Source organism: Carassius gibelio, chromosome B22, assembly GCF_023724105.1.
Source record: "Carassius gibelio isolate Cgi1373 ecotype wild population from Czech Republic chromosome B22, carGib1.2-hapl.c, whole genome shotgun sequence".
In the NCBI taxonomy this organism is placed as follows: Eukaryota; Metazoa; Chordata; class Actinopteri; order Cypriniformes; family Cyprinidae; genus Carassius; species Carassius gibelio.
Genome location: NC_068417.1, coordinates 54,844,036 through 54,856,963, shown reverse-complemented (window position 1 = coordinate 54,856,963; position 12,928 = coordinate 54,844,036). Strand labels below are relative to the sequence as shown.

Sequence of the window (12,928 nt, the reverse complement as noted above, 5' to 3'; positions counted from 1 at the left end):
TAGAATCCTACAAAATGAATAATAAAAAAAAAACCTCAATCACAAACCTGTCTCTCTGCACAACTCCATTTTCTTTTGGTGGATTTTAAAGGGGGGGGGGGGGGTGAAATGCTATTTCATGCATACCGAGTTTTTTACACTGTTAAAGAGTTGGATTCCCAAGCTAAACATGGACAAAGTTAAAAAAATTAAGTTGTACGTTTGTTCCAAAAATACCTCTTCCGGTTTGCAACAAGTTTCGGAAAGTTTTTTTCGAGTATGGGTCTGTGTGACGTTAGATGGAGTGGAATTTCCTTATATGGGTCCTAACCTAAGGGCACTTCTCCCGGAAGAGCGCGCGCTCCCGTAGAGCAGAGCACTGAGAGCAGAGACATTCACTGATCAGAGTGAGAGACCGAATTGTCACAAAAGAAGTGTGTTTTTGGTTGCCAGGGCAAGACAACCCTGCACAGATTACCAAAAGAGAAACAGCATTAAGGGACCAGTGGATGGAGTTTATTTTTACAGAGCATCAACGGAGCTGTGCAAGTGTTTTTGTTTGTTCCCTGCATTTCAAAGATGCTTGTTTTACAAACAAGGCCCAGTTTGACGCCTGATTTGCACATCGTTTATTTCTTAAGGATAATGCAGTCCCAACGAAAAAGGGTCACGATCGTATGTTGGAACTGCAGGCGGTGAGTAAAACTGCTTCAAATATCTCTGTGTTGTTAACTTAGCTATCGGCGCATAAGCACATCAAGTAAACAACATGCGATGTTGTCATCAAACAGCACTTTCCACATGTACAGCTTAAAAAAAAAAAAAAAAAAGAGGACATAAAGTGGAACTTAGTCATTTTCCAAAACCGCTAAGCAAATATATACAGTTTCAATACATACCACATAGAGACGTCGTTGCTGATGCTGCTCTTGTTAAATTTCAGCCTCTGGATCTGATTCTGGATCATAAATATACGCTGAATCTGACTGTTAGCCATGGTTTGTTTTGGATAATGTTTTTTCCTCACGGTAATGTCACAGCTTCCAAATGCTCTCAACGCAAAAGCCTACTCGCGCTCGTGATTCTTTAGCTCCGCCCACACGTCACGCCTCCAGGCGCTCGTGTTTTTCCGGGAAAAATCAGTACAGACTATCTTTCTCTTATGAATATAATAAAACTAAAGACTTTTTGGAGTTATGAAGGATGCAGTACTACTCTATAGGTACTCAAGATTAACAGGATATTGAGTGAAAACGAGCATTTCACCCCCCCTTTAAGGACCAAGCCTTCCATTAGACACTGCAGCCCCTGTGGATCATGTGAACTGATGGTACTCGGAGCTGTTTGCAAACAAAACGATATAAGCGTACAAACATAATAATCAAAAAGTTATAACATTCAAATTTCACAAATGGAAGGGCATAGGAGCGGGTGGGGAAGGGGGGACATGATCCCTAGTGGCAGTTAATGTGGTCCCACCCAATAAAAACAACGATTGTTGAATAAAATGAGTCCCCCTCAATATCAAACTCATTCCTACACCCTTGCACACATGACATGATTTATTTAGATTAAGTAACAAACTTACTTGATGCTGCCCACAATTAAACATCTGTGACCAACTGCTAAAGATATTCACTTGTTTTGTTCAGGTTGGATTTGGTCATCTCAGTCTCCCCTGCCACCTAAGCTGTTCTCTGTAATGTCTGTAACATACATGAAGTTATACTTATAATGCAAACAGTGTTGGGTCAAGTTCTTGAAAAGTTTATTTTAGTTCATTTTCTGAGTGCACAAGTTTTGGGAAGTCCCTAGTAAAAGGTCTCATATTATAACTCTTTTAAAATATTTTTTTTATTAAGTTAAGATATATTTGCAGTTATAAGTATCAAACACCAAGTAAATAGCGTTTTGCAAGCTCTTTTCTCTGTAGCTCTGCTAAAAACAGGTCAATTTTGGTCTGTCTAATTAATGTTCACGAGCCTTTCTTCTGATTTGCCGATTTGAAAGACGCACAAGTAGGCAGCCACAGGGAACAGGCTGTAGTGCAGTGACTGAAGGAGGAGCCTAGGCATTTGTGACATCTCAAAATGCATGAATTCAAAACGTCTCGTTTTCAGGAACAGCTTCTGAAATCTGTTCTAAATATAGGCAGTGTGCGTTTGTCTGACAATCATCAGTGTAGACACTTAGAAGGTAAATACATAGCATCTAGACCTTCATTATGATAATAAAAGCCAGAAAATTTTGATTTTGGCAATATGTGACCTTTAAGACAAAATTATCAGGTATATGGAGTTCATATCTTACCGGTGACCATGATAGATATTTTCATTACTCATTGTATTTGTTTTATAGGACACTGTTAAAGGGGGGGAAATGCTCGTTTTCACTCAATATCCTGTTAATCTTAAGTACCTATAGAGTAGTACTGCATCCTTCATAACTCCAAAAAGTCTTTAGTACCGATTTTTGCCTGAAAAAAACCATCATCCAAAACAAACCATGGCTAACAGTCAGATTCAGCCATTTATTTATGATCCAGAATCAGATCCCGAGGCTGAAACTGAACGAGAGCAGCAGCAGCAACAACTTGCTCCGACCGGGGCTCGAACCCGGGTCTCCGGCATGGGAGGTGGACGCACTAACAAGGAGGCAGAGATATTTTAAGCAGTTTTACACGACCGTGACCCTTTTTCGTTGGGATTGCATCATCCTTAAGAAATAAACGATATGCAAATCCGTCGTCAAACTGGGCCTTGTTTGTAAAACAAGCATCTTCGAAATGCAGGGAACAAACACAAACACTTGCACAACTCCGTTGATGCTCTGTAAAAATAAACTCCGTCCACTGGTCCCTTAATGCTGTTTTTTCTTTGGTAATCTGTGCAGGGTTGTCTTGCCCTGGCAACCAAAAAACACACTCCTTTTGTGACATTTCGCGACGCTCTCGCTCTGATCAGTTTGCTCAGCCTCTCAGTGCTCTGCTCTACGGGAGCGCGCACTCTTCCGGCAGAAGTGCCCTTAGGACCCATATAAGGAAATTCCGCTCCATCTAACGTCACACAGAGCCATACTCGAAAAAAACTTTCCGTATAATATGATGTCTGTCACTTAATGTAACAAACACAATTCTTCAATAAAAAACAATTAGTTTAACAAATGTGTTTGCACATATCTGTTTGAAGTATGAATGGATGCACTTTACAAATAAACTTGAGACTTTTAGTAACAATGTTTGCAAGATCACTGAAAAAAAATCTTAGAAACTATATTAGGCTACTTGAACAAAGTGTAATTTGCTCATATCTGAGATATTATTCACTCTGTAGGCCCTATTCGCCCTGTAGGGTGCATGTAAAATGTAAACATAAAAGGGCCTACATTGAATTTTTGAAAAATACTTTACCTTACTGGTAAGTAATTTAGCCTGTTTTACTCAATACAGTTTCATGTGAAAGTCTTTACATGAAGTGGACAAATCAAGTGGAAAAACGGCAGTGAGAGGAATAATATATTTGGAAACATTCTTTTTTATTATTATTTGTTCAACAATATATATCTACATATCAGAAATAAATACACAATAATAATAACACAGGTAACAAGGTAAACAGAATAGAATTAACATTAATTAATTTTTCAGAAAATATAGCAAAATAGTTATTATTAAAAGTTATTATTTACAGAATTTTTATTATAAGATTTATACATGTACACACTGAACAATATACATACAATATATACAAGGGGATGAGACAATGCAGTACAATGGTATGCGATGTTAAGCAGCTATTTACATTCAATAAAAACACATTTTTTTCTATGTGAAAATAGGTATGTGTTTTATAGATGGTGTATAATGAATCAGCTAATTGGTATAGGAGCTAGAGATAGTAGCAAATATGGCTTACTATATTTTAGCCTTATAATGAGAATATAAATAACATGGCAAATAGTACATTGTAACCCACAAAGTGTTAGTAATGTTGAGGACATGTAAATCTCTGTAACCCACACCATGTCTAAACCAGGACCAAATTAGGGCAAAATCTAAACTAGGTCTAATCCAGGTCTGAACCAAGTCCAAACCATACCCCAGAAATCTGCTATTGTGATTTGGGGGATGTAGTTGCAGATGTAGTTTTTTTATTTTTAGTTCCTCATCTACTACACTTTTGAAGTGTTCAAAACTGTTGAACACAACCCCTTCAAAACCTGAAGTGGTGGACTTCCTAGTTGCTGGGCAATAGGTGAATATTTTTTGGCTACTTTCAGCAGCCTTTTCTTTGGAGGGCGTGTACCTCTTACGCTGCCCACCACACTGGGGTACTTGGCAGGCCCCACGGATTTATGAGGCTTGATTAATCTGGATGTTAGCGCAGGAGGTGGTGCGAAAGGTATGAACCCTTGACTGCTGGATGCCCTACAGAGCATCATGGATGGTCCCTGTGGCTGTGCAGGAACCACTACCAGGACAGCTGCTGCTGACGCTCTGGGTGGGATGTACGTGGCCACAGGGGATTTCGGTTGAATGGGCCGGTTCAAAAGCATTTCCACATCTAACCTGCAAAAATAAATCATACATGCGATAATGAGTATAATTCATGAGAAATAATGTGTATGACTATCAAGTCACATGGTTTGTGGTGTTTAAGTTTAAACCATCCGTGTTCACATTTTAATAAAGTAGTATTATAGTAGTAAAGTCACATATTTGTGAAATGAATAACTGAACTTACCTCCGCTTCTGACCATGCCTTTTCTCTGCTACATGACGTAGGCTCTGGTACTGAACCTGAGGTCGATCTGGAGCTGGAAGGGATTCTGGCAGAGTAGGAGCTGCTAGCATTGGTTCTTCTGACACCACTCTTTGGTGGGGTTTCACTTTTGGCATTACTTTTGCCCTGTAGTTAGCCTTTTTCTCTTCCCGTGCCATGAATGTAGAGATGGACTTGGCATTCAGATTGGGCAGAGGAATGGAGAGACCGTTGAGGATGGGATCGTCTCTGACTCTGTCTACAATCCTTTTATACTGGCTCTTGATTTCATTGGTGATTTTAGTGGGGGAGGTGAGACGACTGGCTGGTGGCCGGTTTTTCAGCATCTTAATAATGAGGTACAACAGACGATTATCTTCAGTCACCTGGGCTGCCTGAGGGTACCTCATCCAGGAAAACTTTGTCTTCTGTGCTGCTCTGGTCTCAGGTGTGTCAGCTCCCAAGCATCTGCCAAACAGAGTGTAACCCCACCTTGACTCATACCTTTTTACAAAGTTGGCTGCAGACCTGTCATGCTCATGCAGAGCACCAACTGCAGTGCAAATCTTCAGCCTTAGGTCAGCTGGCACTAGGTGACAGTCACTGTTGTCTGACAGTTCTAAAATGAGCAGGGCCAAGGCTTCCACTTCCTCCAGCCCAGGAAGATGCAGATGGCTCTGGGTCATCAGCACATCCTGCAGAGCAGGACTGTCCTCCTCCTCCACCTGTTCTGACTGAGTGAGGATGACATGTTTGTCACTGACAGTGTCCATAGGATCCTCCTCTTACCCTGCACCCATGTCCACACCCTCATCTGCCAGCATGTTCAGCCGTCTCCTCTTCTTCACAGGACTGCTCTTTCTCAACTGCAAATATGTAATGTACTAATCACCAGTGTGTCTAGGCAGTTACAACAACTAAAAGTAGACTAATTAATATAACATGACAATGACAATGACATGATTTTCCATGTATTATGGAAAATAAAAATGAACTATATCATACATACTTGTCATGGATAGAATATGCATGATATTTATAGATATTTGACTGCTTAGTTTGTATGTATATTGTTATAGTGCAAGATTGTGTACCTTGCTGGGCATAGTAATCCTTTGCAGTGAAGCTGGTTGACTGGCACATGGCATACTCTACTCCAAGGAGCTCCTCCTTGTCTGGGTCCTTGTATACAACAGGGTAGGGCATTGGAGCGGCAAAGTTGGGCTCGAGGACATGCTCTTTACCGAAGAGCACCTCAGCCTGCTGATTCAGGCGCTGAATCTGCCGCGGGTCCATACACCACGTCTGCCTGCCATGACCACCAGCAACCCAGAGTGATTGTACTTGTTCAGGCGGTACCATTCAGCACCACCACCTTCACGGACACATACAGCTGTATGCCAGGGGGTCCTATAAAACATTCATTGCTTATTTATTATGGTGTCTGTGAGTTTGAAAGATTTTACAAACATGTTTACCCACCTGCATACAACTAAGATGCTTGCTTGCAGTTGCCCAGTGAGAATCCACTGCCTGTGCTGATTTGAACAGGTGGATTCCATCAATGTCAAGGCCTGCAGGTCCATTGAACTCCGTAATGGACTCAATTGCTGAAGCTGTCTCCTGTAACAATCATTCACATTTATTTTATACAGTTATATCGCTTAAAATTTGAAATTTAAATAATTGGAAGTATTTCCAAAATGAAATATAGTAGTGTGACAACTTAGTTAATTTTAGTGAAGTATGTTTTGAGCTTCTTATACATTTAGATTATACATGGATTAATATTACACTTAACCTCAACTCCACGGGTGATCTGTCTGACATACAGTAGGACCTGATCTGGTGAGGTTTGAGGAAGGCTATCATGTCCTCGTCTGAAAGACTGGCGTTCTTTGTTTTTTACATTAAATGAATGACAAATCTTATCAGGGTATATGGATGTGTTATTACCTACCGACAACAGTTGTTATCCGCATATATGACAGTTGTTGCAGGAGCCCTAGCTCGTTCAAAGCGGACCATCAGACCTTTGGCCATATGTCTGTAGCCTCCCTCAGACCCAGCTGCCACCACCACTGTGGTCAAGAACTGGCCCCACTCGTTCAGCACACTGGTGACATACTGCATGGTGCTCTGGCCATCACCATATATATTCCTAAGGACCTGGAAAACACAAAGCAGAACATTCATTTGATAGTTTCTATCAATAACCTGTCTGTCCAGTATAATTTATATGAATTACAGTGCATGTACATTTTGTATCCATCGCATTTGAGTGCTGAACAGCGAGGCCAAAGTCCCTTATTCAAAACAATAAGCTGGCTCAAGTCACTTAATTAAAGTGACTAAATAAATATTAAGTCTGCTTAACTTCATGAATTGATTCAATACACATACCTTTTTTGTACCATCAATGCAGAGGATGTCTCCAGTCACACTGAGGATTGAGGCTGTGTACACAGGCATCTTCTTCATCTCCATGATCATGTGTGCACGCCTCAGCACACGGGCACAAGGAAGGGGAGTCAGGGGGGTGGGGTGTAAGTACCAGCAGCTTTGACGAAGGACAGGATGCTCTTCTGATACGATGCAGATCCAGCTGTGTGGGCTTCGTACAGGAGAGTCTGGAACAGGTCACGGCGCTCCACATACCACTCATCATGTCCCTGCTGCAGCAGTCTCTGGACTTTGTTCATGGACACACTGTTGACCCTGTCATTCAGAAGAGTAAGCACGCCTTTGTCAATGGCACGCTTCCCACATAGTATGGCAGGAAACATGCTTCTGATGGCCGGGGCCAAGTTCATCAGAATCTTTGGACTGTGTGCCAGCCAAATGTACTGCTGAACATGATGACTCTCCTCATCTTCACTGTCTGCGTCACTATGTGTCTTACTCACTGCCCGCCTCATCTTTTCACAATGTGAACACTACAGCTCTTCCGTCAACAGGGTGTAATTGTAATTCATCCCACACACTTGCCTGGCATAACTACCAAAGCCTTTCTTCTCAAGGTATTCACCTGGTGGTGCAGGGCAGTTGGAGCTAGGGCTTCGGATCTGAGGATCTGAGGCAGAGGTGTCTACAGGGGAAGAAGGTCTTCCCTGAGATGTGCCGAGGCTCAGGGAAGAGTCCTGACTCACAGCCGGTGTGAGCTCTCCCAAGGTGGTCAGCTGTGTGGCGACCGCTACCTCACACTCTTCAAGGACAGTCTCTGTAGAAAATATCAGACAAAATGTATTGAGCACATTGCTTAAGATGTGAATATAATGACAAATATAAGCATAATCAAAATAAATAAAGTTTCTATTTTCCATGTTATCAGAACTTATTTTACAGAACACAAATGATATTTGATACAAACATTTAAGTATAGAGCTGCTACAAAAAATATAAGCAATAGTTAAAAAAAATATTGTAATATAATAAAAAGTCCAACATATCACATCTACAATTTTTTTTTTTTTTATGTGTTATCTAAATACCAACAAGCAGCTAGCTTGATAATATCCCTCACCCTGCTGAAAATTAAAGTGAAATATCATTATCAGTGCCATATAATGTGTGATATTTCGGCAGTGTTTTTTAGTTAGATGTTTGAAATACATCAGTAAGAAAATGTTATATGAATTTTAAAAATCGAGTTATGGCCTGTTAAATGTTATTCACCAGCAGCTGCCAACAATTCAGCATCACTGGCATAGTCAGGATCCTGCTGGAACTTAGAAAGGGTAGATTCAGTCTTCTTTCCTTTGTCTTTCCTTGACTCCTGTTCATGCAGAAAATAAAGAAATTGAAGAAAAATGCATACAAAGTTGTACTGTACCAGATAAACACAAGTATTTCACTGTTACCACTTCCTATGTCTAAAGCACAAGCTTTTGTGCAGAGAAAACATTGATGATTTTACTATTGAAAGTGCATTACATGTGCCCAACTGATTTACACATGCACAACATTTTTTTAAATAAACAAAACAAAGTTAAAAATAATTTAATCTCAGTTAAAGGGTCAAAGTTACCTCCAAGCGTTTGTCAAGATGAAAGGTGACAGGTGGGAACTCTCTGGTATACTGCAGCAATCGTTCCTTTTGCCACTTTAGGAGATCGTTCTTCTCACCCTGCTGGCAATATTCAGACAGCAGCCATATGACCCAGCCCACATCATTTTCAAGCAGCCACCTGAAAGACTGTCCTGCATATTTGCCGAATGTGACAACTAGCTGGCCTTTCCACATTTCCCGTCCAGCTTCCTTTGCAGCAGCCTCTGCCTTTTCAGAATCCAGACAGCTGGGGTCTAGTGCCTTGCTGGGATCCATTGCCACACTCTTAGCTGCATCCGTACAGTGCAGCTTGGCCTATCCCTGCCTGTACAGACGGATGCATGGGTACAGGTGCTGTTTTTGGTGGCTGCTCAGCTGCTGTTTCAGTGAGCTTTTCCCACACACTTCACACACATGTTCCTTTGGACCATGAAGCTGCATGTGCCGAGTCAGGTTGGACTTCACAGAGAAACTACTGCCACATACACTGCACTTGTGTCCCGCCAAATCCATGTTTTTTATCTGTTGTAATAAAATAGAAACAGATTCAGATCAGTTTCTTCTTTTCAAACTGTACATGGGACTAAACACTGGAAGACCAGGAGATGCAAAACATGTACACAAGTAACAGTACTGTTATTACTATTACTTAAAGTAATAATAATAAAAAAATAAATAAAAAAAAAAACACTACACAAGTACTGAGTTCTCTTTATGGATGTTATCTGATTTACCTTTTAATGTGATATTTCATATGATTAGCTGAAAGTTCAAAAAAGGTAATACTTTTATAATTGTAGACTATATTTTAGCTTGTCTTGTTTTTCAGTGGTTTAACATGTTATTGAATGTTAATGGCTTATCAGTTAAAGTGAGACAAAATAGTTTAGATAGCTGGAAAAAACAAGCCTAAACTGTTTTGATGTACAGAATGTAGTCAGTTAATTCCAACAGGACAAACTGGCAAGTGACAGTAGTGTTACTAGCCAGAAGTAAAATCGACCTGTATTTGGATAGTAGGTTAGTCCTAATGCCCAGCCCTGATTGTGCTTGGGTATTTCCAAAGAATTTACTTTTTAGTAAAACAATACAAAGCCTATCAAGAATTACTGCAGTTTACGATTCATGTTAGTAACGTTAGTTAGTTGGGCGATTAGGTTTTCCCTTAATGGCTTTAATACTTTAACAGTTAATAACTCTGTAATTACTGCAAGTAAATCAAAAAAAAAAAAAAAAAAAAAAAAAAGGATTTATATGAATATACTGGAGAATATACTTGACTTACTTATTTTTTGCTATCGCCGATCTCAGTCCACTGATGATATTGTTAACGCTCGTCACTTACATGGCGCACCTTCAGTCAATCAAAGCAATGCGGCCATCTGATTGGTGGGTTGAGGAAGCAGCCTACTCAACAGAGCTCAGTGATTGGTAGATTGAGCTGCTGAACTTGCTCAACGGCGCTCAATGATTGGTCAATAATTGGTCAGTATAGGGACTTAGAGGAGAACGCGGGGAATACTAGGTGCTGTAAGCTTTTGCTTTTACTTCAGCTAACACGCTTGTCCAAGGCTCAGCTTTCATTCTAGTTCCTTTACATGTTTAAACGGATTTGCTACTTCTTGTTTTTTGTGTGTTTTTTCCTTCTCTGTGCCATCTTTCTGCTTGCGGTGTGACAAAGGACAGGCCGCAGACAAGACACTCCTGAGTTCCCTTGGTTCTCCACAACTGTTGAAGACACTCTTTACAGACATTGTGACCACATGATAATAGAACAGGAGCTTCGACGATTCCATGACATACAGGACAAGAAAGTTCTTCTACATTTAATAAATTCATTTTCACTATTTGACCTCTAGCCATCTACACTTAAAACAAATAACTACGATAATCACAAAAACCTCGGTTCAGAACCAAACTATTTGTAGTGCTGCAGTGATTAAAGGTGGATGAGGATCAGGTGGGAGTGATTAGTATTCAGGTGAGGGAGTGCGCTGTGATTGGAAGGAGGTGGAACCTGGCGTGTCTGTAACACTATGCTCTTTGTCACATCCTTCATCACGTAACTATAAGATTAGATCACTTTTTCAAAAGGAACTTGTATTAACTCAATATGTGGGGTCTTATTGAAAGAATATGATTGACCATATTGATTGGAAAAAAGTATGGAGTCTGTCTTCAGAATACATAAAAACTAATAAGGTTAGAGAAATCTGGATACAGACTGGATCTGGTGACCACGGTGACCTCAGAATAAGAGAGAAACATTAGTGTAGATGCCTTTCTTCTAATGATGTAGCAAGTACATCGGATGTTATGGGAAGTGTTCCCGGTTCCAGTTTACCTAATTAATGCAGCCTAAAAATCCTTTAACGGATTTGGATATTAAAAGCATATTAGTATGTTATGTTCAAGCCAGGTTAAAGAGATGGGTCTTTAACCTAGATTTAAACTGTAAAGAGTGTGTCTACCTCCCAAACAATGATAGGTGGGTTATTCCAGAGTTTAGGCACCAAATAGGAAAAGGATCTGCCGCCCGCAGTTGATTTTGATATTTTGAATGTATTTGTCAGCACAAGAGAAAAAAGAAGACAAAAAGAACACCATGAGTACTGAATTGGGCTCTTTCACATCTTTTTGTTTGTTCAAACTGCGATTTTTATTTGTTTGTTCATGTGCAGGAGGGACTTCGAGGAGAAGTTCACAGAAGAGAGCACGGTTCAGTGTCGCAGTGCGTGATATGTGACTCTCTCTCTGGGTGTGCACTGAACACAGCGTGCGAGTAACTAGCTACTCTGTTAAGCTTTTCCGCGTCTTGTGTTTGGATGCTTTAATGTTTAAATCGAAAAGGCTTAAAAACACGTGAAAAAGATAAGCTTTCGTGACGATGCACAGCAGTGGCCCGTCAACTGTCCTGAGCATCTTTTTAGGCTGGCCTCAGCCAGTAGGTTGAGATCGTTGGGCCCCCCCCCCCCCTCAGCAGTGGGCCCATATAATCGTCACCACCTTTCACCACACTAGCGACGGCCCTGCCTATCATCCATATACATAGTCACTGTGATATTTTCGGATGTCTTTGAGGCAAATATTCTGAGATTCCAGTTGTTTCACGTCTGAAGAGGTAACAGACAGAACAGAGCACCCGTTTTAATTTTCTTTAATTATACAAAAGCCTATTGTTTTAGGACTATACACACACACACTTTGCGGTTTCAAATACCTTGTGTACAATCAAAAATGGCTTAGTTTTCACAAAGAAAGTACAAGATACACCAGTGCTGGCTTCAAACCCAATGGGTTAAGGCATTTAACAAAATTAGTCATAGCTATGCATCGTTGTATTCAAGTAAATCTCCATATGCATCGGCGACTATGCCATTAATAAACAGCTTGCAAACCAGTACAAGAGACATTTGCTTTCTACAAAATGTAAATGAAACTTCAAACAGATGAAAGCTAAAATGGGAACGAACCACTAACAAAACTAGACAGAAAAACCTTGGATGGGATCAAAAGATCTTAAGTTAGCCAGCAAATATAGAAAGTGTTAAAAATTCCCCAGGTCTCATTTAAACGGACACAATTTGAATCTTAAGCTGTTCGTTATTTTCCGTACGATGGATTTCCCCATTACGGTCCTTAAGTATTCCTCAAAGTGTTGGGGGCACCTTCTGGAACCATTTAATTGTAATCTTCTTTGCACCCTGCAGGCATATTTCAAGGCACCTTTTCTTCACTCAAGTCAGATTTAAAAATTTAAAATAGACCCAGACAACACCAATTCCTCAATCAAGCATTTTCATTTGAGGAATGGTGACAAATCTTTCTGAACCATTTAAACGGGGTGGGGGAATCCATGAATAAGAGCACTGAATTGAAAGATTCCAGCAAGTATCCATGCAAAAAAGCCCACGTATTAATGTGCCCGACCACATCCCTGACTGGGACCACGTGCCCAAACATTTCCCCAAGCACCTCCCTGACCCTGACCCTGTCCGCTTCCCTGACCTTGTCCCTGTCCCGGACCACTTCCCTGACCCTGACCCTGTCCGCTTCCCTGACCTTGTCCCTGTCCCTGTCCGCTCCCCTGACCTTGTCCCTGTCCCTGACCCGGTCCGCTCCCCTGACCCTGTCCTTGTCC

At 40.8% G+C, this 12,928-nt stretch overlaps 1 protein-coding gene across 1 annotated transcript; it reads right to left on the bottom strand.

The window, feature by feature from the left end:
• Positions 1-3,704: 3,704 nt before the first annotated feature.
• Positions 3,705-6,093, bottom strand: LOC127986920 (uncharacterized). The gene is made up of 3 exons (XM_052589175.1): positions 5,834-6,093; positions 4,722-5,605; positions 3,705-4,546 (listed from the first exon to the last, which is right to left on the bottom strand). Exons 2-3 carry the CDS (start codon positions 5,510-5,512, stop codon positions 4,150-4,152), a joined length of 1,188 nt encoding a protein of 395 aa, XP_052445135.1. The 5' UTR covers positions 5,513-5,605; positions 5,834-6,093; the 3' UTR covers positions 3,705-4,149.
• Positions 6,094-12,928: the final 6,835 nt, after the last annotated feature.

Coding starts and splice junctions, on each gene's coding strand:
- LOC127986920 (XM_052589175.1), bottom strand. CDS start 5,512: ATGGACACTGTCAGTGACAAACATGTCATCCTCACTCAGTCAGAACAG. Junction 4,547..4,721: donor AGGCATGGTCAGAAGCGGAG/GTAAGTTCAGTT, acceptor TTATTTTTGCAG/GTTAGATGTGGAAATGCTTT.